Raw genomic sequence first — 26,943 nt, forward strand, 5'->3', positions numbered from 1 at the left:
AGGTCTATATTTTCAAAGTTTTTTCTTTTAGGAAAGAAGTTTTCAAATTTATAGGCTTTTTTTTTGTATTACAGCAGTTCATTTGAAAGCTGGTAGGAGAGACTGCCAAACTCTGGCAGATTTCTATTTTCCCCATCCTATCTGGGTACTGCTGAACCATTTTTGTTGTGGTAACATTTTTCCTGGCTCATAAAGATGCATTTGATACAATGCATGGTTATTACAAAAGCACCAAATGACATCAAATGACATTTTCTGAGAATGATATACCAGAGTTCTCCTCTACAGCCATCTGCAAATTGCTTGAATTTAACAATGCTGCATTGTTTATGAAAATACTAACTAAGGGGAAAAAATGGCCACATTTCTTTGGTTGTTTTCAGGGTGTGTTCTTTCAGTTGTCACTCTCCTTCTCAAACCAATAAGCAGCACTTTACAGCTTCAAAAATGGGAACTTTATAGATCCACAGTGGCTACTGTTGATTGCAAGGATTATATACTTAAAATAGTTGAATAATTTGGAAGAAAACACCCCTTGTCTGTGCAGACAAATAATATCACCTGTGTGAAGCTAGCGCTCACATTTTAATCTCCCAGTGGAAAAAAATTCCCTTTAGTTTTCATAATTATGGTAACAGAGGAAAATTTTCCCAAATTGAGCAGAAGGCATTTACTTAGCAACAACAACTACTTGGGGAAAAAGGCTGCTAACAGCTTAGAAGCAAAAAAACCCCACTCAAGTTGCCATCAATTGTTTCACTGCAAACAAGTGTCCTTCAGCCAGTAATTTTATTCATGACATGCTTCCTTTCTCTCAGTCCATTTTTCTCTATTTATCTCATTCAGGAATCCAAAACTGTCCTGGAACTTCTACGCGCAGCTTCCAGCTGATACTCCTCCTTGGATTGAAAGGCAGAGCTTCAGAAGGTACTGTCCAACCCTCTGAACAACACACAACAACCAACACCAATCCTTCACAGACAACTTAAAACACCTCTGGCACACATACCAGATCAGCCCTTTTCCCCAAATTACTCCTTTCTGTAAATTCCACAACAGCTTCCTTTCCCATAAGAGATCTATAACTTCAAAAATTTTCCAGGTTGCATTGGACTTGGAAAATCTGTCCCTAAGGTATTAAAAGAAAAAAAAAAAATCTGAATTAAAATCTACTACAGGACTATTAGGATTCTGATGGTCTGATACATGGAAGCTTAGGAGTTTTTAAAGAAGTTACATAAATTAATTACACTTAGTTTGAATTGCATTGTTCCTGTTTTAAGAAAGGAAAATGTGACACATCCTAAACTTCGACAAAAGCACATCCATATGGGGAAAGAGACACTGTCCATGTTCCAGCCCAGCCTACCAGGACACTCAGCAAAGGTACTTTGAGGGCTTCCCATGGTCCTCCTGCCATCACTCAGATATGGGATGACCTGATCATTGTGCAGGTCACAGCCTCTCGGGTTGTGGGGTGGTGCTTTTTGTCTTGTCAAGAGCTTCCCACTTTAGACTGTTTTGGCTGTAGGACCTAAGGACTTAAATCACTCAAGGGTCAGATCTGAAACCTCACTGACCAGTGAAAACCAAAGCGATATTTTGTCTGGTACTTACCCAATAGTAGGACTAATATTATGATCAAAGTGGTCCTGGACAAACCGACAGACGATGCTCGATTTCCCAACCCCAGTATCCTGAAAATCAAAGAAAGCATGACAGTGAGTCAATGAAGTCACATCCATGAGACCCCCCAGATGTCAATACTTCACTTGATTTATTTTCAAGAATTAATATTTGACTCTTTGTTCTTGTCCTGTGGCAAGCAGGGCACATTACACATTTCAGAGGAAAAGTAAGGACATGGCTCATCCTTTTCAAACATCAGCACTGTGAGTGAATCTCCCTGGCCCTCTTCCCAGGACTCCCTTCTTTCCAAGCCCTCTATTTTATTGGGTGGATTTTATATTCCTGTTGCAAGGACTGCAGTCCATCCAGCAGAGCCATTTACTTGTACAAGCAAACCCTGTGATTTCCAACACGTGGCGCATCGCACGGCACAGCCAGAGAAACAATTCCATTCAGGCCTGTTGCACAGCCAGCCCAAGCAAGCTTCCAAAACAGACTAATAACACCAACATTTCTGCACACTGACAGCACTGAGTTAGTGAAAATAACCTTTTCATGGCAAGACAAACTAGCTCACTCAGTGGAAACTTTGCAGAGGCTTTGGGTGGTTTTGAAAAGGTAGGAATGCAAAGATCTGGATATCCAGGGATGTGCAGCTCTCCCTGTGCATGCCATGCTAGAGGTCTGCAGTGCATTACTTTAAAGGCAGCACAGCTTACTTTCTACACTGCAACATGGCAGGCTGATTCCATTTGCAGGAAGAGACTTTTTTCCTTTCAATTCACCAAATCCGTAGGGAAAAATAACAGCAGTACAATACTGAAATAAAATTCAAAATAACCTAAAGCGGGAGGAGAAAATTTGAAATTATGCAGAAATATTATTTGGGCACCTAAGATATAATCAACTTCCCTAAAATGCAACATTTTTCAGTCTGTCTGTTTTTGCGCAAAGCCTTGGATGGTAGGTAGAACTTACCTACCTAAATTATACAGGGAATTATCAAGGAGGAGGGTAACATTATCGCTGTGTCTTCCACAGAATTGCAAAGAGCCTCCTTAGAGACAAAAGGATGCCAGGAAATCAATACTGACCTTTCCAAGACATTAACAATGACAGCCCAGGGTCCAATCTAACTCATTAAACAGTCAATGGAAAGTTTTCTATTAATTTCATTGAAGTGATTGCAGAACTACCAGATTGTACCTGGTAGTTCCATTTGTATCCACATTTTAAGATGACTAATTTACAAAACACTCCTGAAAAATGCCAAGATAAGACAATAGAGTTTGTTAACAGCAAAACGCACATAGCTTTTCTATTAAAAAAATAGAAAAGCAGCTTTTGCCCACACATAACTACATATTAAAAATAGCACTTCTGCCTCCTATAATTAGTTTTGCAATATGTTATCTTCTTTTTGAGTAAGAAAGAAAAAGAATGCCTGTATTTACATTTCCTTCCACCATGCTTACATGAAATTGTATTGTCACACCAGTCTTTATGGACAGCACTTATCAGAAAACCATCATTTAAACTCTCATAGTTAATTCAAAGCTGTCCTTAGTCAGCTTAAAATCCATAATAAATGCTCATGTTACACAGACAGTTGTTTATCTACTCTGTCCAATCAATAGGAAAAAAAGATCAAAGAGAGGAGCAGTGTTTAAAAACAGCCCTGTAGCCTTTGATCAATAGCAGTAACACATCCTGTTACTATTCCCAAATTTTGCCTTCATTATCGATTCCAGCTGACATCACTGTATAATTACTACACCAGGAGAGCAGAACACACTAAAAAAATAAAATTAAAAAATCCCTCTGCCCTGAAATTGAGGATCTAATTATTTTTCATGGTTTCAAATGGTGTAGAGAAACTAGAATTACCACCCACTGGTGGCAAGGAATTACATTTCTCTCTTGTGGGGACAGCGTTTCTGTCACGGTTTGAAACTAAACATTGACTCTGGTGACCCAATGATGCTTCAGATTCATCTGCCTCCCCCAGCTCCCCTGACAAAGTCACTCGGAATGGCAACTGCAGTCACAAGAGGAGCCAGGGTCTCTGGCAGAGACGTGACATCCACAAGCATGGATTAAAGCTCAGCTCATTTTCCTGGAACCTCTTCATCTCTCAGTTCGTGGCTCTTACTAATGTTTCATGATAACGTTAAAAGGACCTTTCAAAGTTTCTATTGCTTTCACATCTCACAATGAGCACAGTCCAACTTAAGCACATGCCAGGCACTTAAACAGTCCTCCAGAAGCTTAAAGGCTTTCTTACACTTTGCTCCTGGTTGCTTGCACTACCAAGAGGGCTAAAGATCCCCCTGGAGTAACTGAAGTGAAACCAATGGACTTGGACCACGAGTGAACCTGTTTCTAGGACGAGCACTGCTGCAGCCATGGCTGGTGCTTTCCAGGAGCCAGGCACTCCATTGCACCAGGGGGGCTCAGTTGAAACAAGCACTCCCAGCTTCCCTTTTGTTGCCCAGAGGATGCAAACCACCACCTACCAGGGTATAATTAGAGCACAGAGGGGAAGGAAGTAAAATAGAAAAAGCTTCCTACTTAAGGCAGTGATAATCCACCATGGGATTTAAAACTACTTCAACAGTGTTCAGTCCATGTTACTGAAAACTGTACTGGCACCCATCAATCAAGACATTCACCTGCCTGAAAGCAAAGCAAATCATCATATGAACATTATACAACAACTTGAAAACAGCTAAAGAGACCTTAACTTTTACCAACAACAGGGAACTGTCTTTGAAGTCTCTCACAGACGACAAGGAAAGCAGAATTGTTGCTTCAAAGAAGTAGAAAAAAACATGTTTTTCTCAGCAGTGCATTGATATTGAACCTCCTTGCTAAGGCTGTAAACCTTTCCTGCAATCATCTGCTTTGTACTTTACTATATGGTCTTTCTCTACACAAAACTATTTTTCTAACATCTGATGGGGATGATCTCCCTTGTGTTGTTCTTTTTTCTTCAAAGGATTATAGCAGATTTATCAAGCCACATGCCTGGGTAACATTCAGGCATACAGAAGATTTATTTTTAGTTCTCAGAATTCTGCTACTACACCCTCTAATCTGTTTTTCTGTTTTGTTTTACCTGATGTTGGTGTACATAAAACATCAAACACACACGAAGGTATAACATCCTGGCTTATGCAAAAGGTCATGGTGGCACTGAGCAGAGTGGATTGTTTAAGTTTCAGAAACCAAGAAGATGCCCTCAGGAGTTATGTTGCACTTTAAGGAACAGACCCTGCAATTCTTTGGGAAAATCCTCATTCACAGGAAACCCAAGAGCTTCAGCACTACAGTTATTGACTCATCACGATCAAGAGCATACCCATCAAGGAAAGAAGCGGCAAGAAATGAATAAATATAAAATAATTATTGCGAATCAAGGTGTTCACAAACCACTCAAGGAACCAACTAGAGGGTTTTATTCTTAATTCTTTTTCTTCTTCATAAGCCTCCTAGCACACTTAGAAAATATCAGTTATGAACCACATTGTAGCAAGATAAGCAAAGTGCGTGGGGTAGGGAGGAAGGAAAGAAGCATGAATGTATTTCACAGTAAGTGAGCCACTTTTCATTTGCCAGAATAAGTAGCTACAGCTTCAGAATGTCCCCTGGTCAGCAAAATGGATTCAAAAGTCTGAAACTGTATCAGATGTTTCTGATAAATACAAGGAACCAATGCAAGCATGACTAATTCCAGACTTTTAATGTTTAACTCCGGAAAACACATTCTCTGTCCTTCCAAAATCCCTTAGCAGCAGATTTAGGTGTGAGGATTTTAACAGCACCAGAATGGAGAGCAGAATGCCACAGAAAACAGTGCCTCCACCCACACTCCTGCTCCTGGGGAACCACCCCACTTGGCTCTCCTTGGCTCTCACTGTTGTAAAGGAGATGAGACTGTATTTCAAGCCAGCAGCATTACAGGATGCTGGCAACTCATTTGCAGGCAAGCAACAACTGAACTGCTTCTGGCTGATTTGCAGCAGCTTACAGGGAGATAAAAAAAAAAAAAAAAAAAAGAAAGCAGAAAAAATATGAGCAATATATTAAAAAAGAAAACCATTTTCCCATTACAAATAGGCATTTGGTATATTCCTCTGCCTATTGTTCCAAACACATTTATCCCAGCAGAAAAAGCTAATGCAGAAAAACTGAGTACTTTAATTTAAATCTGGATGTCTCATTTATATCTTTGCACATAGGGTCTGGTCCTCCAAGCACTTTTCTAAACTGGAGGAAGCTATAGCACCCTGTAAACACATCCCTGATTAGGCTGTTAGTCTGCAGCCTTGATATTATAATAGCTTTTCATAGAGTGAGGGTCAAGCCCTATTGTGCTGACTAAACTAATCTCTTCATGTAATTTTTTTTCTACATCTGAAATTGAATAAATGTTGGATTCACAAAAAAAAAAAAAAAATCCACACATATCATGACTGATGACTAAACAGCAGCCCTATAATCACACACACTGCTGCAAGAGCTTTTTTAGTCTCCACTATGCAGAGTCTTTCTCTGCTATGTTAACACACAGGGCTTCCTAAGTATGTGTTAAATTAGATAAACCATACAAAAATCCTTTATGACTCTAGGATTTTGGAAATACAAACGAAACAAGAACACCAGACAGCACTTCACACAAGGAAACGGCACCCTATGAACACACTGCAGAAATTGCCTTCTGTCCCTCTACTTGCAAAGTAAGGACAAAAAAAAGAAAAAAAAGAACATCTGGTTTGTAACCACCACAGATCTCATGACTAACTTCCCATTTCAGCTTTAAAGGAAGGTTGAGACACCCTGGAGACAGGCACCACAAAAATCTGCATTAAGAAGCAATGGAGAACTGACCTCTATATAAATAGGGATCCCACACACAGCTCCTCCAAAATGAAGTTTTCTCATCAACTTGGACAAAGCCAGGATTCAATCAAATTTACAATGTGAATTTTTTAAAATGTTTAAAAATTAAAAATGCCTGTCCCTTCAAAACATTCCTCACAATAACTAAGAGTCACTGAGACATCAGCTACAGACAGGTCTCATTAAATCTGACAGAGTTTAACATGAGTTAGTCTTACAGATCAAAAGAAGAATGAGCCCTAGCAACCTGGAGGGTATAAATACTAAGTGCTCAAAAATCCCCAGGCAAAGAAGATGTTATTTCAGTAATAATATGAGAAACATTTGGATCTGACAAGTCTTTATCCTTTCCCACATGCCAGAAACTGATCCCACAGCTCATGTGGCTTCCATCAAATTCAGCAGACTTCCCTGCACCTCACAGCAGGAATACATCTGCTCCTCAGAGCCCATTTGTGCCAGGCTCCCCAAAAGCTGAGTAGCCCCCACCCTAACCTGAGCAAAGGCACCACAAGCATTTGGTGGCTGAACCCTTCCTCTGAGGATCCCTGATCAGGAGAAAAAGAGCACAACCAATGCAGTCAGGGTTAGTTTAGTGTAACCCCCAGGAAGCCTCCCATGGCAAAGCTTTTTCACCAGGTTTATGGCTGGAATTACAAAGCTGCTCACACTGATGGAACTCAGGGTTTCAGCCAGAGAGCAGTACCAGCAAGCTGCTCTGAAGCTTTCTCCAGACTGGTCAGCATCAAGAAGTGCAATTTAGTGCATGCACCAGAAACATCTGTGGTCAAATTTGTCTTTAACAACTCGCTCGGTGTACTGTCCAGTGAGATAACAGCACCTTCTGTCTTCCTTCAGACAAAAACCAAAACAAAATAAAAACAATAAAAATCCCCAGGCTTGATGAAACACACAGAACTGGGGTGCAGTCAAAAAGCTGTCCCACTCTCCTGGGTGGGGAGGAGAGGATCTGCTCAGAGAGGAAGCTGGCTGCTCCTCATTGTTAAGAGAAGCAACAATTCCTGGCTCCCTGTTACATATTCCCACCACTGGACACTCTTGGCTGATTCATCCCTAACTGAAAAATAACAGAGGGGCCAGTTTATGCTCAAGATTTCCCAGGCTACATTCCACTTTTTGTAACACTGATTTGATTCCTGCCAGTGCTAGTGCAGAGAGGAAGGAGAGGTCCTTGTCTTGTTCCGAGCAGAGCTTTCACTGTTGAGGCATTAAAGATGTACAGATGAAAACACTTGAATTGGTATGAAGTTACCAAAAAGGAGAAAACTATCCTTTATTATCAATGTATTTAGTATTTTATATACCAAAACCAAGCACTGAAAAGCTTCGCAACTGGCCAGGCAAACCTGAGGTAGAAAGACAGAATTTAAACTTTAGGGGAAGAAAAATAATCAATGAGTCACAAAAAAAACCCCAAAAAAACCCAAAAAAAAAAACCCAACCCCCCCCCCAAAAAAACCCAAAAAAACCAAAAACAAATGCAGAGAGACCATTCATTTCAGTAGCTCTGTAAAGCACAGCTGGTTTTGACTTGGCAAATCAGCTTCTGCACATTTGAACAGCTCTTCTTTCCACTGCCAGAATTGGCCACGCTTTCATTTTTGATTTACAGTTGAATCACCCTGGCCCATTCCCATTACCCTCAGCAGGACTTTGATGGAATCTGAGAATTCACAGCAGTGTAATCGCATCTCAGAGCTGCTAAATGGTTTGCATTTCATTAGCTATCATCAAACAAATTGCAGGGCCTGGGCTGTAAAGTATCACTGGGCTTTAGCAGAAATGTAAGCTCAGCTCTGGTCAAGCCTGGTGTCCAGGAGGAATGCCACTCCTCGGGCACGGTCTGGCATGCAGCACTGACACCCAACCTGCATTCTGAATGCCAGTTCTTAACCCAAAGGCATGTGACAAGCTAAGGCTGAGCACAGGATTATGGCTCTCTTTTAAATTCCAGTGAAGGCAAAGAAGCAACAAGCTGAAAAATAAATTAAAACCTAGCAATTTGCAGCCTGCTTTAGTCCTCTGTGCTTGCCTTCAACATTTTAATCATTACTCTACTGATCAAATGCAGGTAGCATTGCAATACTTTCCATGTCTTACTAATCCACTTACAGCTGCTCTGGAAGGCTGTGACAGGCAGCTTGAAGAGCATCTGAAACTGCCTTTGGATTTTTATCAACTGTATGAACATACAAGGAAGAGTTATGCACAACAGATTCCTGATGGCAGTTTCCAAGGGCAGTATTTTAATCCAAGAATTACTCTGCCTAATAAACTTTATGCTATCCTTAAACACATCCTTCACCCTTCCCTGTGTTTGGGTATCACTTTCAGTTGTCTGAAAACACTGCTGTAAGGAGAAATACCTTGCAGGAGACCGAGGTTCAGACACCCCTGGGACTGAATTGAATCTGCCAAGTGTCAGGCTTGTCCCAGGGAAAATGAAGCCATGCACTCTGGAGTGGTGTCTAGGAAGAAAAAAAAAAGCTTCCCACTTTTATTCAGTTTTTCCATCTGCAAGATGTATCAAGTGGGCAAAGCTATCACTGCATAACTGCACAGATGAAAATACAAGAGCAGCTCTTAGACTCACATACTAGCTCTCAGCTGCTTCACCAAGACAAAACTGCCTGAGGCTTCAGCCTGAACCACAGGGATGCAGGTACAGGTGCTCTGAAGCCTCACTTCTGCAGTCAAAATACAGGCATCTCATCCAGGACACTAATGATTTCTGTAAACTCCAAATTAAAATTTTGTGGCTGTATACCACCAGTGATCTTCAAGGAATTTCTGCAAAGATCTGGGAGATACTCATCTGCAAAGCAAATTTTTGAAAGGGAAGAACTAGGACCAGAACTGGCTTCCAGAAGTGTAATTTTGCTGTCATGCTCTTTCCTGAGAGAAGGGTACTTGCCAAATGAACAACACTCACACTGAATGTTGGAACCCAGCTGCCCATGATCCCAGCACAAACACATGGATCTCACTGCAACTCTGTTTTGGGAGGGAGGATGGCCACCACTGGCCTTCTCTGGTGGATTCTGCAGCGTCTCACTTCAGTAGGAACCACCACAGTTCTTCTGGTCACCTGTCCCCGTGTGAGCTTTACATGAAAATCCCTATTTGCATTTCCCTTTGTTGCATTCCCGTCTTTAAACTCATAATATATGGTAGTAAAGGTGTCTTTTAAGTCAGCTGGTGCATTACTCCCACTAAGTTAGGATGACCTATGCCAACTCCCACACAGTAAAAAACCCTACACATCATTCCTAATTGCTTTCAGACCAACATTGCTGTTGCAGAGCACAAATTAGCTACAGAATCAGACTTTTTCCTCTAGAGCACATTGGAATTATATCAATTCCCTCTACACACAAAAGTGCAGCACTTGTTCTACCCACAATCAGGTCAGTCCTGTTATATCAGAATGCAATCCCTCCTCCTAGTGCTGCAAGGACTGCATTTGGAACAGTAATTCTTGGCTCTGTTGTTCTCAGCTCACTAACTGCTATGTGAAAATACTTATTTGATTGTACCTTGCAACAGCATTATGGGGATGTTAAACAGTGATAGTTCTAAAGCATTCAGACCAGTAGAGTAACAAAGGGCTATTTAAGTTCTTTAAGAGATAGTCAAGCACTGAGGTTATTTGTTTGGTATTTATAAGTGTCTTCAATACCACCCAGACATTTCTAATGGCTGCTTTAAAACAGAAAAACATTTGCCAGTCAGGGCTTAATGTATCTGGCCTCCTGTGGTGGGCTGATACTGCCTGGAAACCAGGTGCCCACCAAAGTCATCCTATCACTCCCTCAGCTGGGCAAGGGAGAAAAAATATAACAAAAAAACTGTGGGTTGAAATCAGGACAGGGAGAGATCACTCACCAACTACTGCCATGGGCAAAATAGACTTGAAATGGGGAAATTAATTTAATTTACTGTCAATTAAATCAAAGTAGGATGATGAAAAATAAAAATTAAATCTTAAAACACCTCCCCCACATCCTTCTCTTTTTCCCAAGCTTAACTTTACTCCTATTTCTCCACCTGCTCCTCACCAGAGCCTTGTCTCTGCCCCTCACTCCTCCTGAGGAGGGAAGACTCCCCACATTCTTTCTCTGCTCATATGTGAGCCCTTTCCATGGGGTGCAGTTCTTCCCAAACTGCTCCAGCACAGTCTCATCCATGGGGTGCAATCCTTCAGGCACAGACAGCTCCAGTGTGGGTCCTCCATGGAGTCACAAGCTGGGCCAGCAAAGTTATTCAGCCTGGGCTCCTCTTCTCATGGGTCCACAGGTCCTGGCAGGAGCCTCCTCCTGCATCAATTTTCCATGTGGTCACAGCCTCCCTGAGGCATCCACCTTTTCCAAAATGGTCCCCTCCATGGGCTGCAGGAGGATGGACCTCCATGGGCTGAGGGGACACAGCTGCCTCACCACGGTCTCCATGCAGGCTCCAGGGGAATCTCTGCTCCAGAACCTGGAGTACCTTGCCCCTCTCCTTCTCCACTGGCCCTGGTGTCCGCAGGGTTGTTGCCCTCACATATTCCTCTGCAATCTCCTCTTGTACAGTAGTTTTTTCCATTTCTTAGCCACGTTACCCCAGAGTCACTACCACCATCACTGATAGATTCACCAGTGTTAGACCTGTCTTGGAGCCAGCTGGCATTGGGTCTGTAGGCCACCAGGGAAGCTTCTGGCAGCTTCTCACAGGAGCCACCCCTGCAGCCCCCCCACTACCAAAGCCTTGCCAGGGAAACCAAATGCATCTCTGAATGGAAAACATCATCTGATCCCTCTCTAGGTTTGTTTTCCTTCAGTCCACATCCATTTGCCAAACATGCACAGTGACTGACCATCTGCTTCACCTCAGAGCTGAAGGGAGGCTACAGCCCTGTCCACCTCTGTTCCCAGCCAATCCCCAAAGCCAAATGCCTGCTGCATTATACCAGTTTTGGCACCCTTACCAGTGTGATTATTCAGCATGTGGTTTCCTTCCACACACATCCTGCACACATCTTCCTGTGGAATTAAACTGAGGCCTGCATAACTGCTCCAGTATCTGCAATACCTGGAGCCAGAGAATGCAGTCCTACTGGTCCTGCTATCTGTAGGCCTCTTTGGAGTTAACCAGTCTCTTTGTAGTCACAGGCCCCTTGCTCTCCATCAGATCCCAGCCCAGTCATCTTTCACAGACAACTAAAACCTCTAATGCCCAAGTTTCAACTACAGTTTCTTTAATATTTTGCTACATCCTTTTCTCTCTTATAGATAAAAAAGAGTATTTCCATCCCTCTCTCACTCACAGACTGCAATATTAATTACAATCTCTTCCAACTATCTACTTTTGTCAAAGACACACCCAAAGATCACAAGCAACAGTGAAGTTGCTTATGATCTTTGGGTATGTCTTTGACAACAAAGTACAAAATCAAGCAAGCACTGATGGCCAAAACCACTTTATCATACTACCAAAGTGATGTGCCTGGCCAGAGATAAGAGAGACTGAAGAGCAGCTAACTCTGTATTGTAGCTAATGCTAGCAAAGATTCACTTTCCCAGAGATATTGATATATCCATGCATGTAATATTATATAAAATCAAAGTCTTTCCCAGAGTGTTTCCAAGATAATTGGCATTATTCTGCTATCATCACTAGGGCTCCAATCCCAAGCTCTTCATGCTGGGTTGATGGCATGGAAAATCATAGTTGCAGCCTTAAGAATCACAGAATCATAGAAAGGGACCTTAAAGATCATCTACCTCCAGCCCACCTACCCTGCAGGGATATCTTTCAATACACCAGGTTGCTCAGTGCTCCATCCAGTGCTCCATCCAGCCTGGCCTTGAACACTTTCAGAGATTGGGCATCCACAGCTCTGGGCAACCTGTTCCAGCGCCTCACCACCTCCACAGCAGAAAACTTCCTCCTAATATCTAATCCAAACCTACTGTCTTTTTGTTTGAATCCATTCATCCTTGTCCTGCCACTTACATATGATACAATGTCCCTCTCCATCTTTCTTGTAGGTACTGGAAGGTCACAATTAGATCATCCTGAAGCCTCTCCTCTCCTCTCCTCTCCTCTCCTCTCCTCTCCTCTCCTCTCCTCTCCTCTCCTCTCCTCTCCTCTCCTCTCCTCTCCTCTCCTCTCCTCTCCTCTCCTCTCCTCTCCTCTCCTCTCCTCTCCTCTCCTCCTCCTCCTCTCCTCCTCCTCTCCTCCTCCTCTCCTCCTCCTCTCCTCCTCCTCTCCTCCTCCTCTCCTCCTCCTCTCCTCCTCCTCTCCTCCTCCTCTCCTCCTCCTCTCCTCAGGCTTCCCATCCTCTCAGCCTTTTGTTGCACTAGAGAGATGCTCCATCCCTCTCATCATCTTGGTGGCCTCCTCTGGACTCTCTCGAACACATCCATGTCCTTCCTATGCTGGGACCCCAGGGCTGGATGCAGCCCTGCAGGTGGGGTCTCACCAGAGCAGAGGGGCAGAATCCCTTCCCTTGCCCTGCTGGCCATGCTGCCTTTGATGCAGCCCAGGACGTGTTTGACCTTCTGGGCTGCAGGCTGGCCCTGACAGCTCATGCCCAGCCTCTCACCCAGCAGAATCCTCAGGGTCCCTCTCAGCAGGGCTGCTCTCAATCTGCTCACGCCCAGCCTGGAGTGATACCCATTGCCCCAACAAAGTATTCCACGTGTCTGCTGCACATTTTCTCTTCCAGCACTTACAAATCCTGCTGCTCCTCCACAACCTGCCAACTCTTTTGTCTATGAAGCTGGCACAGGAATATAAAGTGATCCTGATTTATGAGAAAGGGGGCTGTGGAGGGAAAGGGACAACAGAGCTATTCTTCAGGAATAAAATTAACACTGCAGCCAACCTACCTCTGCTTCACACTTTTTAGAGCTCACCTACTCTGGTAAAAAAAAACCCAACCAACAAAACAAAAACCAACCCAAAACCCAAATCCATAATCCAATCCCACTGTTTATGCTTAATCACTGCATGTTACTGCTCAAAGAGCAAGCCAACCACAGTGCTATGCCACCATGAGCGTGGACAGCAAAGATAACTGCCTTTGATTGTTGCTAATATTATTTAGAAACTGCTTCCCCACATCAAATTTCCAGCTAATTCTCTGTGTCTTTTCTTACACCTTTCCTTCCCCTTTGCACACAAGTTATCAAATTCAGAACAGCAGCTGAGCTGCCAAGAGAAATGGGGGATTTTAAATTGAAATCAAAGAGCAGAATCTCAATCAATTTCTTATGCCCTTCTTAGCATGTGGTAAGGGCGGCTGTGGAGAGAGAATTGCTTAGCCTGGTGAAAAGGAAGAAGAAACTTGGTGTTTATTTGCATTCCTTCAGCTCAAACTGTGGCTTTTGGGGGCACTGGCTATTCATTTAAGATGCTCAGCTCCATGTTTTGAGCTGCCTCTACAGTTCCAAGTAGGAGCATGATCTCTATAAAAACCAGCTGCAAATAAGGTGGTATCAATCTGGCTGGCTAATAAAATGAGAAGATGAAAGGAGAATGAAGAGGAGCACCTTTAAAGGGTCGCACACACACAAATCTCCTTTGGACCAGCAGCACATGCCAATGAATGAGCAAAAATCCCTCCCCCTGGATTGCATGGGGGACCCAACAGTACAAAGCCTGAGGATATCCTTAATGAGACTTGCTCATGCTCCACACTACAGTGAAGCAGCTTTTGAGTTTTTGAGGTTTTTGAGCTCTGCACAAACCATCCAGAACCAGTCCAGCCTTTGGGGGACCTACCTCACTGTCAAACAAGGCACTGATTAAGTCACGGGAAACAACTTTGCATCAAGAAAACTGACTGAACAACTTTGCATCAAGAAAACTGACTCAAGACTGAACCCGTGGCGAGAAAGAGAACCCCTGTCAGTACCTGACCCAGGTGCCCACCAAAGCAAGCTCCATCACAAGCCCAAGCCCACCGAGCCCCTGTGCAGGCACACGGAGGGCATTTCCCTGGGCAATAGCACCACCTGGTGACTCCAGGGACTCGGGAGCAGGAACCGGCTCCACTCGGCCACGCTGGGACTGGAGCGCAGGAGGAAGGGACACTGACTCTGCCCGAGTGAGCCGGGAGCCAAAAGCCTGGGGAACGAGGGAAAGACGACAGCAGGATGGACTTGCAAGCACTAGAACGGTGATGCAGACTGAGAGGGAAAGAGGAGTGCCTGGGCACCTTCCCTTGGAATCACAGGCATCTCCCACTGCTGGGACCGCCTTGAGGAGCCAGCAGTGGGTAGTGTGGATGTGGCAAAGGCAGCTTCAAAGGAATGCCCCATCCCACAATTAATTTATTGTACTAATGAATAAAGAAAGGAAAAGCCCCACAAAACCCATAAAAACCCCACCCAAACCTGCACAGTATCAACAATGCTGTATGCCACAGGGGGGAAATTTTCGGGTTAATTTTTAGGAGACCATAGTTGTGGGACTTCATGGAGTCACTGTCTTCCACACAAGAATCACACTTCCATCTGCCTTTTACTGGGCACTGGATCAGAGGATCCTCCTGACCATGGCATAACACAGACCAGAAGACAAACCCACTAAACCCACCCTGAGAGGTGCCTTCTAAGTGGTAAGAAAGTGTGTTACAGAATCATAGAATTACAGAATGGTTTGGGATGACAAGACCTTAAAGATCACCTATTCCCATCCCCCTTGCCATGGACAGGGACACCTTTCACTAGATCAAATTGCTCAAAACCCCATCCAGCCTGGTCCTGCACACTCGCAGGGATGGGGCAGCCACAGCTTCCCTCAGGGACCTCAAACCATGTCTGAGGCGCTCTCCTGCCACCCTGGCTCAACCTAATCGCATCTCCCTGCTGCCAGCTTGCTGATTTCCCATCTGAGCTCCACCAGAGACACTTCAGTACGACCTCTCCAATGTTCACCATTTCATTTTGCAGGTGAGGATGAGAAATGGGCCCTGGTTTACCACGGGTCACACTCCCAACACCAACAAAACAGGAACTAAAAGCAAACTTCACAGATCACTCCAGCAAGTCAAACCACAAACAGGGAGGAGCTAAATAAAGCTAAAATAAATCAAAACTGCAGGTACTGCTTCAATGCAGTACCCACAGTTTTAATTTAATTTATACAATACAATTTTATTGAAAGTAATACCTCGATTTTGGCAATTCCAATGGTCAGAGTTAATTTTCTAGACAAATTTGGGACACTTTTTAAAATCTGCATGCTGCCATTCCTTTCCTACCTGCTTTATCTCAAAACACATGGAGTCACATAAATCCACTTGATGTACTACTCCTCCTGCAGAGAAATTCCTATTTAAAGATAGAGTAAAAAATGTGTGAATAGTATCTACTTAGAAATGCTCATAATTGTCCCTGAAGTTGAAAAATTAGGTAAGGGAAGCAACATACAAGTCACTGTACCTCACATTGTCAGCGATAATGAGTATTGATTGCAGGGGTTTTATCTCCATTGGCCATATGCACACACACCAGCATAACAATTTGGTTAAATATCTTTCATCACCATTGTGCAATGCAGTGATCACAGAAACTAAATTTAGTTTTCAGACAACATGCATAAATAACCTGAGGTTTTCACAGTTAAGTAAACATATTAAGCAACAGCATCCTGACAAATGTTGTTTTCAAGTACAATTTGCTGGCAAAAAATGGGATAAAAAATTCTGTGTAGTTCTTTCCAGACCAAATTCTTTCCCTAAGTGAACCTTCCCCACATATACTGTAACAGCTGCAACTTTCAAAATACTGGTATGATGAGGAGATAATCTTTGACTTGAATTGCTGTTTGACACAAGTTGCTGTTCATACTCCAACACCCTACCTCTTTTCATTGTCAAATTCTATCATCAGGGGTCATGATTTAGAAATATAGGCTTGTCAGTGTCACCTAGTAAATACAAAACCAAAATAATTTATATTCCTGTCCCAACATAGAAGATATCAAAAATCTTCCAACCAGTATTTTAAATTGATAATCCAATCCAAACACTGTAATTTCACATTGCAGATTGCCAACAAGCATCAAGTAATTTTCTTTTACTAAATGAAGGCAGTGGCTCTTACACAAGCAACAATATGCCCATCAAACACAGCATTTGACAAAATGGCTCTTGTGTTCAGCTTGCTATTTCACTAGTATAAAAACTGTTCAGCAATTGTCCAAAAAAACTGTAAAAGGGCTCAATTACCTTCAAATTTGTCCAACCAAGCTCAATAAGTGCTATTCAATTCAATGTTCAGACTTACTCATCCCACTTTGTAACTGTCCCACCTGCAACTTGTTACTGCATTTCATAGCAGAGAGGAAGAAAAAAGCCACTTAAATTATGAGTTCCAACTGAAACCAGTTTTCAACTGGTTGAAAACTTCAGTCCTGGAGACAAGAAAGCCCAATCCCTTCTCCCTTGCAGCAACAGGCAAGAGAGAGGAAGGAGGCAGTTTCAGGGGCAGCTATAAAAACTCACATTTCCTCTAACAAACAGGAACCAGCCTCATGGCCATGGAGCTTTGCTCCAAATTAGCAGAGCCCTGCTGCCGGGTATGTCACCTACCAACAACCAGAAGCAAATATCTCCTCCACTGGTCTCTACTGGCCAAAGGCAGCTGGACACCATCAGCCTGGAGTGGTCAGGAAACACCACAAGGGTGGGACAGGAACTAAAGATTTCCTACCTGGATTTATTGCCAGAAACTCTGCCTCTGATTATCAGCTGCTTTTAGCTGATACAACAACCTGCAAAATCAGCAGCCTCTGGTGACCATCTAAGGTGAGAGCTGGTTCTCCTTTATCAGCAGCCTAAAGGCTGCCCAGCTGCTATGGCACCCTCTTTATGCCAGCTGCTTTTACAATTTGCCAGTCTTTGGAAAGCCACCTCCATCAACCTTCCAGACACAATAAAACAAGTTTCTTCTCCAGGGGGTATCAGGAGAAGGGGACAAGTTGAGAGTTTCTGAAATTTGCCATTATTTGTTATTTCCAATTAACTTCAAATGACATGTAGATACTATGCATCCATGTGGACATTCAGTGGCAACATGAAGGAGAGGCCTAAAATCCTTGAAACTGGAGGTTTTCATTTCCTGAATTTATGTGCAAGATGGGAAATGGACAAACAAATTTTGCCTAAACCTAAATCTGTGCTAAGAAATGTTTTACCCAACTGTTAGGTTTAACTAACCTCAATTAGTAGTGATTTCATATTCATTCCACCTGCTGTCTGGATGTAGTTTTCCCTAAGACAGCAAACATCACCACTTATTTTAAACAGCATCATATAAAGACCCACCTGGTGCTTTCCCCTCTATCACTCATGCAAGCAAACAGAAGAGATAACAGCAGGCATGGTATAATAAATCCCAGGGCTGAGTTTTTTATCTGTGGATTTACTCTGTGCTGCTGTGAAGTTACTAAACCTAAAGCTATCTGCACCAAACAGGCTCACAAATGGGAGAAATTATCAGTGCAAGGCTGTAGCCCTTAAGCAGTTGGCTTCTTGAATGTGTTCACCTCCTGTTGATTTCATCAGGAATGAAACTTCTAAAAGCTGGTAACACTAGTGCCATGAAATTCAACTTTTTAGGGAAAGGTCCTTAAGGAAAACCAGGTTTTGTTGCTCTTACTGTTAAGGCACCCTCTTCTCTCCATCACAAAAATAACTAGGAAACTAGTATCTAACTTACAACTGACTTGCAAAAGGAAGTTTTTATTCACCTGGCCATTTTTTCTCATCCTCACTCAAAATCTGGGAACCAAAAATGGTCAAAAGTGTATAGACTTTGCAAATCTCAACTGAAATCATGCCAGGAACATTTCAAGTGGAATGCTAAACCATGGAGTTCAGTACATTTAAGGACATCTCCTCAAAGGACAAAGGGATAGAAGAGTGGATTTCATCTTTCCCTCCAAAGTAGGAAAAGCCACACAGGAGGTGCTGAGGAGTCACCCTCAAGACAGACTGTCTGGATACTAAACACTTCCAGTGTCACAGCCAGAGTGTTTGGGACCACATGGAACTAACTGCAAAGTTCCCACAGATCCCAGACACGGCAGAACAACAGGCACAGGGATTGAGGAAGAGATATCCACTGGCCAAGGAGATCCCACCACAGCTTCCCTGTGTCACATCTGTGACAGTGGTTTTGACTGGTTGAGAGATACAGCTGAATTTAAAGCAATGCAAGCAACAATTCTGCAGGCTCCACTGGCCAAAAGTGTTTTGAAACACAAATGAAAGAGCACTAAGACAAAGTCAGGGGTTTAAAATAATTTAAAAGGAAACTGAAGGCTAAAACCAAGGGAGAGATTGGCAGGGTTTTTTCACCCCATGTTATTATTTCTACTACCTTTTCTTGGTTTCCTCTGTCTAGCTTTCTGTTTTGTTATCCTCAGCTTCTCTTTCGATTCCTTCTGACTTTACTCCTCTACATTCTTCAATCCCTCTCACCAGTTGCCCTACAACGCTCCCACATGTTTTACCTTGGTCTCACAGTTTCAGTACTCCATCTCCTCCATTATTCTCTGTTCCTCCAAATCTCCTCCATGCCAACTTCTACGCCCCTTTTTCTATTGATCTGCACATCCTTGCAAGTGTTCAAGGCCCTTAGCAAGGTTGTCTACAGGAATGTGTCCCTGCCATGGCAGGGGGGGCTGGAACGAGATGATCTTAAAGGTCCCTTCCAACCCAAACCGTTCTTTGGTCATAAACTATTCCTGAAGAACTCTTTTAGGCTGCAGGGCTACCACTCTCCTTCAGACAATCTCTGTAAATTTGGATTTATGGTGTCAGAGGTTGGCTTTCTCTCTGCCATTTTCCACACCAGCCTAAGGGAGAAGACAAACCTGGCCACAAGATAGGTAGATCTCAGCTATTCTGTCTGGCTTTAATGTCAAATGGCAGGAATCACTCATGAGCTGTATAATCTCAAATACTTAATTTACCTAAACATTTTATTCTATTCTCCACACATCAGTCATTCAGCTGTGCATTAAAGCATGTGCTGAGCTGTAAGCACGAGATTCAATATAGCTCATGCAGCAAAGGCTGAAGGATGCACCCTGACACTCTGCTGAAGGGGGATTACCCTAATGCTCAGAATCAAACATATATTAAAGGATGCTACTCAGATTAGGGTTTCAGTAACATAATCTCAAATCAAATTTATGTTATTTGGTTTTATCCAACTGCCATTTTTGTCACATAAAACATGCTCCAACTGTCTGATGAATGCCCTGGCATGCATTTATTCTTTCCAAGTGCACTCTGCAGGAAAAAAAATAAACAAAATATCCAAGGCAGAAAAAAACCCACATCAATTTAAGACAGAACAATCAATTCTGAAGATTATTCCCATAAACTACACTCTGCTGCTGGAGTCATAACACTTGAAGATAAGGTTTAATTCCCTCACTGACATTTAACAAAACCAAGACAAAAACAAAGTTCAGCTTTCCTTGGATTTTCCACAAGAGCAATAACATTCAAAAAAGAAAACTGCTGGTGTAAGGGATAATGTAGCAAAAAACCCTCATGTTTGTAGCACATTCAGAAAATTAATATCCTAAAAGGAAGCTCGTCTACACAGTATTGGAAAGGCTGAAGTCAGCGTGGACTATGCACCATGAATAACTTCTGGCCTAAAAGTGGTTGGAGGTTTCCTGTTCATATCAGCTTTAAGAAGAGATATTTCAAGTGTTGCTATTATGATTCTTAAAATAGGCACTTAAATACTTATATTTAGTATGCAAAGGAAAAGGAAAAAAAAAAAAAAAGAGATAGATAACGGGCTTCCTATTAATGAAAGAACATACTCCCTTTCTCATTTCCTAAACCCCTCCAGGAATTAATCAGCTGTGAGATTCATCCACCAAAGTGGAAGTGCACCCTTACAGGCTTATAGTGGTGAGTATCAGTCAGTGAGAGGTTCACTTTTTTGTGGTTTGAGGGTTTTTTATTAACAGAGACTACCTAAAGCAAACAAAATTAGTATTTGCTTCCATGGAGAGTAGAAGATGCTCAAAATTAAAACTGTGACTGTACGTTTACCAACACCTCAATATCTCAGTTGTAATATTCTTCTAAATCCTAAACTATTGACCATAGTGATAACATATTTTTGCCCCCTTAAACCAAGCACCTAAAAATTGAAGTCTCAAGAGTCAAGCTGAACCTTGGTGTGACACCAGACCACATTCAAGAAAATGCTCTTTTCAATCAGTCTTTGGCAAGTTTGGTGATTCCCAGTACGGTTTCTCTCTGCAGGCACACACCAGATGCCGATCTAAGGATTCTTTCTTGCTACTGAATTCCCTCACAGGAAGAAATGGGTAGACCTGGAGAATTGACACAGCAGCAGTACTGGAGATGAGTTATCAGTTACCAACTACAAGCACAAAATAGAGAAGGCTAAAGCTATTCCAGAAGTACCCCAGAGGTCATCAGCGAGCGTGGAAAGAGATGCAAGTGACTTCAGACACGTTCTGTCAACCAGAAGCACAGCTTTGCTGATGAACCATGAGATCCTATCAACACTTAAGTTTTGTTTGCTGCAGAATTAAATGGGCCCCAAATTTTTTTTTTTTTCAGAATTAAACCCACTTTAGTAATCTCTTGTAACTCATTTTGGCTTCGTATACAGGTTTTAGAGGGAAGGAGAATCTGCTTCAGAGAGCCCTAACTGTAGGTGAATTCCTGTAAGAGCCTGATATTTATAATTTACAGTTTATTATAGTGCCCTGCAGGGACTACAGTCCCCTGAGGGGTCCAACCAGGACACCCAGTGACGTCTGCAGCATCCTGTCACTCTGCTGACAAAGGAGGAAACAGTAACTCAGGGACACTAAGTATTTAGTGGCTGGATTTCATGCACATGCACTTCCACATGTTGCCCAAATAAGAACATACTCTGGCCAAAACAAAAAGTGAAAAACCATAACTTCTCTACCCTCGCCTGCAGAAAATATAAAACCCATGCACTAACCAGCATTTCTGTTTAAAAATATCCCAGCGAAAATAAAAAGCGTTTGTTCCACTGCCTGTTGTTCGGCTTCCAGCACAGCCCTGCAAGGCCAGAGCCCGTAAATCAACCACTGGCATGTGCTTACACAAGGCTGTGCTCCCAGCTGGCCTCCCATCCACCTCCGCTGGCGGCTTCCTAAAGCTTGGATTTGTCCTTTGGCAGTGGTGCTCAAAATGGCGAGCATTCACGGAAAGGGTGTTCAAGATGTTTCAGAAGAAAACTGAAATTCCTCCCTTTCCTGGCATCCTACAAACTGAGATGGAATTTTAAAAATTTCCTTTCACCTTGACCTTGACACCACTACCCAGCCTCTACAAGGTATGTAGTGAGAAGAAAACTCTGTAAGAATAAAAACATCTTTTATTTTGGTTTACTTTGGAAGTAAGCACGTGTCCCATGGCAGCTCCAGACACCTTCTGCAGAGTTAAATTCACATCAGCTGCCCTTGGCCTACAGTCAGGAGGTAGTGGGAGACACGACAAGGAGCAAAGCACTGGAGGCTTGCTCTGCCCTCTCTAAAAAGCACAGGATGATCCAACTCATTGGCACGATGACCAAACCCATAAGTGTGATGAGCACTGGATGGAGGTAAGACTTGCAGGTAGCTTGTGAGTAGACCAACTCTACCCAGCTTCCAACCTCCTTTCCCAACCCTCTTGGAAGGCACCTCTAACCATGTGTTGGGCACTCGGCTGGCCCCAGAAACACCTCGAGAAAAACATGAGCAGAAGAAGCTCCAGACCTCTTGATGGAGAGCACAGCTCCAAAACCAGCCCCCACATCAGTGGAGGCTGGTGAGACACCAGAGCTGAGACGAAACTCCTTGCCCTAGTGTCCTGGTTTGAAAAGGAAGTGAGTTTTTTTGGGATGCTGTGCAGTTTTCTGAGGCAACACCTGAACTGTGGTGAAGGTGGGGTCAACACCAGCCTGCTCTAGGGGAAGGTGACCCTGCTCATGGCAGCAGGGCTGGAACCAGACGGTCTTAAAGGTCCCTACCAACTCAAACCATTTTATCATTCTTTAACAGTGCAAACCTGCTAACGCAGTTCAGTTCAAAGTGTTTACTTCAATGTGCCCCTCTCCCTTCCCCTCGAAACCACAGCGCAGGAAATGGAAAAAAAGAAAAAAGTGCCTGTCCTGATCTTATCTGGAGAGAGATGTGGCCAGGAAATCCATGACTAATAGCAGTCCTGGGAGGGTCTAGCAGCCCTGGTGACTGGACAAGTGGCATTTGCAAGAAGGAGCAGCAGGGAGGCAAAAGAGTAAGAACAGCAGAGTTATGACTCCAGCCTCCCTGTAAATGCTTCTCTCAACAAGCAATTAGCTTGAGAAATTTTAGACAGAATAGGTCAAGAACAGGTCTCTCCAGCCTGTACGTGCACTTGCAGTCTGCAGCACCCACACTGCACCCAGCCCAGACACAGCCCAGCACAAGCAAAATGCACCAGCATTGTATAATTTGTGTAATTTATAAACACCACCAGAGGCAAAAGCCCTGCAGACTCAAAGGCCTTTGCCCATGGGCAACTCAACTGCACTGTAACTGCAGCACATCCTACCAATAAATCAAATTATCACCTTAGAAACAAGTCCTACCATCAACCAGAGTTTCAGAAAACACACTTTAAATGCAAATTAAAAATGGCCTTTTAATATGGCTTGACTTAAGCTAGCTAAAAAGAACCACCCGATGAAAATGAGAGGGGTTTTCTTTTCCTTATGTATTGTTTGCATGCAAAGTTTCTGCCTCCTTCACATAGTCTCAGCATTACCTCACTGAGTAGGGCTAAAACTGCACTCAACTATGTTAAAAGAATTGAGTTTATCACCATTCAACTTCCTTATTTTGGCAGAAAGAAAGAAAGAATATGGGTTTTTTTTTCTCCAGAACTACTGTAAACCAAGAAGTTTCCCAATTTTTTTGGCCAGAAATCAAAAAGAGCATGGGGCTGGGGAAATCTAAATATAAAGAGAATTTGAAAAACAGTAGAACTACAGCCTGCATATGATATCTGGGTGACAGTCACTGCGGGGACTCATTCAACAGGCAAGTTACAAGCATGGGATGGGAGCTCAGAGATGGTTATCAGCAAATGGGAGCCCATGAAGTGCAGCAACAAGCACCAACCATAGGGTGCTCTTTTGCTACCTAGGAGATGATTAGCAACAAGCTTCCCCTTTGAGGCTTTGCTGCTACTGAAACGAAAACCTGCTTCAAATTCCTCCTTCTGCTTCTTCAGAAATCCAGTTTGGTTGGGCCACTGGAAACGAAAGCAGAGTGCGGCCTCCACAATCACCTTTGCCTAGAAGGATGTTCCAGTCTACCCTTCTAAGCAATCCCACACAACACCCTTGGAAGAAATTAGTAAAGAAAAAGTTTTGTAGATATGTTAGGAAAGCAATAGGGCCAAGATCCTGAATTCCAAATTATGAGAAATTATTTACCTACATATTTAATGTCTATATTGCAAAAAATCTGATTGTAGTCATTTAAATGTCTTGTAAAATAATATGAAAAGGCTGCTCTAGGCTTCTGAAGACACTCCTTTATTGATACAAGAGAACAGGCCTTTCTTGCTTGGTGCATAACTGAATTTTTATGCAATATTGACAAACACAATAAAAACAAAATCACCAGTCTCAGTCTCCTTTAGTATCTTGTAAGCATCTTTTGACTGGCAAAGCAGGCAAAGGAACATGGAAGTGCTGTGTGCTCACATTAAGGGCATATTTCAGAGTATTCTTCACCAAAGAAGAATACAAAAAAAAAATTTCCCAAGAAAATCAGGTAAATGCAGTTCAGCTAACCATGTGTCTGTCTTTCAGTTCTCCACGGACTTAAAATCACTGTTCAGTTTCACCTGTAATTTGATGTTTCACCACAATGCAAAAAAATAACTGGCTAGGAAAGAGATACAGATCAAAGGGCTCCTTTGATGGAAAGCCTGAAATGATGGACACTTCAAACCAGTGACTTCACAAGACAGACCGCCATGTGGCCACGACTCAAAAATTTCTCTCACGATAGAGCTACTTGTTTACATAACAAAATAGAATGAATGAGTAGGTAACGATGAACCATTAACATGGGAGAAAAAATTGCTTGGCAGTCTCTGTTCTTCTCTCAGACACGATACTTTTGTGGACAAAATTACAGAAGGCACAACACAAAATTACACATTTACTTCATCAGTACATTCTTCCTCTTTTCATGACCCCCTTTGTTTGCTCTGCTCTCTGTTTTAGGCTACAGCACTGCAGATGTTGATGCACTCGTGGATTCTGCACTGTGCAGCGTTGCTGTCTCCAGCAGGATGCTCACCTTACCACGGAGGCCACCTTGCACACACCTGGTGAGAAGAAAGCTCCTTAACTGGTCCAACCCTGCCAGGGGTGCTGTTCTGTTTTTAACAGCAGCTTTCCCATTTGTGCTGGGACACGCAGGCCATAAAAGCATTGACTATGACAAACATTTTAGACACAAATGAAAAGATTCCCAGTGATCTGTGTATACATCGGTACCATAGTGTAATTTCCACAGAGGAAATGTCTCTCCTTTTACAAATGCAGGCTCACCAGCTTCAGATAGCATTTTCATGCCAGCAAGCGACTTCTTATGAGCAAGAAAACGGAGGCACAAATGGAACGGTGAAGAAACAAAGTGTCAGCCAGGGAAGACGTGGGCACTATGTTCAGGAAAAACTTTCTACAGGAAAAGCAGTTAAGCCCTGGGACATAACCCCAGGGAGAAGACTGTGTGCTTTTAAAGACAGAGGAAACAAACATATGTCAGGAATAAGAAGGGCTTTAGGGACAAGGGATGACCTCTGAGCCTCTTCCAATCCTACCTCCTTTGGTCCTGTGATGCACATTCACAACACAAAAATGTAATAAACAAAAACAGAAGGAAAGGAGTAATGGAGGTCACTTTAGATAGTAGTCAGCAAACCACCTCCCAAAGTCTGAAGAGTTGTCAAAGTTTCCTCAGGAAGTGACAAAGACAAGAAACTTTGCCTTAGTCGTAAACCTGGCAATCTCTTCTGTGGCTGCCACACACAATTATGTCAGGATTTGGCAGGGAGCTGTAAATCGCTCCTCCAGCCCACATAAAGAAAATGTTGGGAGCTAGGCACAGGGCACTGAGCAGCCACAGACAGATTAGGAAAGCTGGCAGCTGCACAGCCAGCCACATTTCAGCACTGAAGCACGGCTCAGGAACACAGCAGCTCCCCGACACTCCTCCCTCCTCCAGCCTCTCAACAAGGTGCCCACATGGAAACACCATGCAAGTCAAAGTAGAACTACACTTCATTTCACCACACACACTGAGCTGGAGCTAAAACCTGCTCAGACCCAGAAGCATGTGCCATCTAACACAGGGACAACTGCTGGGAACAAATAAACTGGATTGGGAGAGCAGGAAGAGTCGGGGGTAACAAGACAGGACTTGGAGCAGAGCTCAAGCATTTGCACTCAGGAAGATGAACACCTTCCACAGGCAGACACCTCACTGCCCAGCAGCAGTAATTTACTGGAGGAAGTAGTTTAGGAGCAGGCTTGAGGACACTTGCATGGCAACATACTAAAGAGAGCTGTTCAACTGCACCCCTGTAGCTCCTACACCCGAGGCTGCGAGGCACCGGACAATTAGACAGGCATCCTGCTCCTCCTCGCCCACTGGCAAGCTGGAACCATCCCTTCTCAGAGAGCTCTGCAATCAACAGAGCCTTCCTTCCAAACTGACTCACTCCCACCCTCCTGCTGCCCCAGACTTCCCCTTTGCCCTTCCCTCGCTTGTGTCTCCTCCAACAGCTACAAATCCCACAACCATCATCTTGTACTGCACTACTCCTGCCTGCTCCAAATCACTCCTGTGACACCCACAGAGAGGTTTTAAAACCCTAAAATACTCTGGAGAAAGAAGAAATGAATGCAGACCCCCAAATCCTGCTTTGTTAGGTTAATGCTGAAAACTAGAGGCCAGGCTCCCTCCTGGCAATGTGGGGTCACATCCAGGAGCCAATAACCTACACCCGATCTTTAGAGCAATGGCTCCAGGCCACTCACTGGCCCTGGAGTACTGCACTGGCCTGTAGGGCTGGCAGTGTGCACCAGAGCTCTGGTTTCTCTAGTCCTCTTCATCATATTCCCATCTAGACCTTCTATAGCCAAATGGAACTCCAGAGCTTGTGGAGAAGCTGGCTTTGCAAACATTGTACCAGCTGCAATTTTTTCCCACTGGGAAATTCTGAATAGGCAGAAACAGCCTAAGTTCTTTGCACAGCTTGAGGCCAAACTGTCAGTGATACTCTGATCCAGAGGTGCAGCCTAGGGCTGTGTTCAG

The 26,943-nt window shown here is 43.3% G+C and overlaps 1 protein-coding gene across 4 annotated transcripts in view; it reads right to left on the bottom strand.

Annotated features, from left to right (window-relative positions):
- Positions 1 to 26,943, bottom strand: part of RAB31 (RAB31, member RAS oncogene family) — a 62,434-nt gene that overhangs the window by 33,079 nt on the left and 2,412 nt on the right. The window contains exons 1-3 of one of the 4 annotated variants that reach the window (XM_059469391.1): positions 15,984 to 16,022; positions 15,803 to 15,872; positions 1,618 to 1,697 (exon numbers count right to left, since the gene is read on the bottom strand). In XM_059469391.1, coding sequence (XP_059325374.1) covers positions 1,618 to 1,697; positions 15,803 to 15,823 — 101 coding nt within the window. In that variant the 5' untranslated portion in view covers positions 15,824 to 15,872; positions 15,984 to 16,022. Of the gene's footprint in view, positions 1 to 1,617; positions 1,698 to 15,802; positions 15,873 to 15,983; positions 16,023 to 17,134; positions 17,214 to 17,255; positions 17,330 to 26,943 lie in introns of those variants that run through there. The other 3 variants (XM_059469400.1, XM_059469375.1, XM_059469382.1) reach the window with 3 other exon arrangements.

This window comes from Ammospiza nelsoni, chromosome 1 (genome assembly GCF_027579445.1).
Source record: "Ammospiza nelsoni isolate bAmmNel1 chromosome 1, bAmmNel1.pri, whole genome shotgun sequence".
NCBI classification, from domain to species: Eukaryota; Metazoa; Chordata; class Aves; order Passeriformes; family Passerellidae; genus Ammospiza; species Ammospiza nelsoni.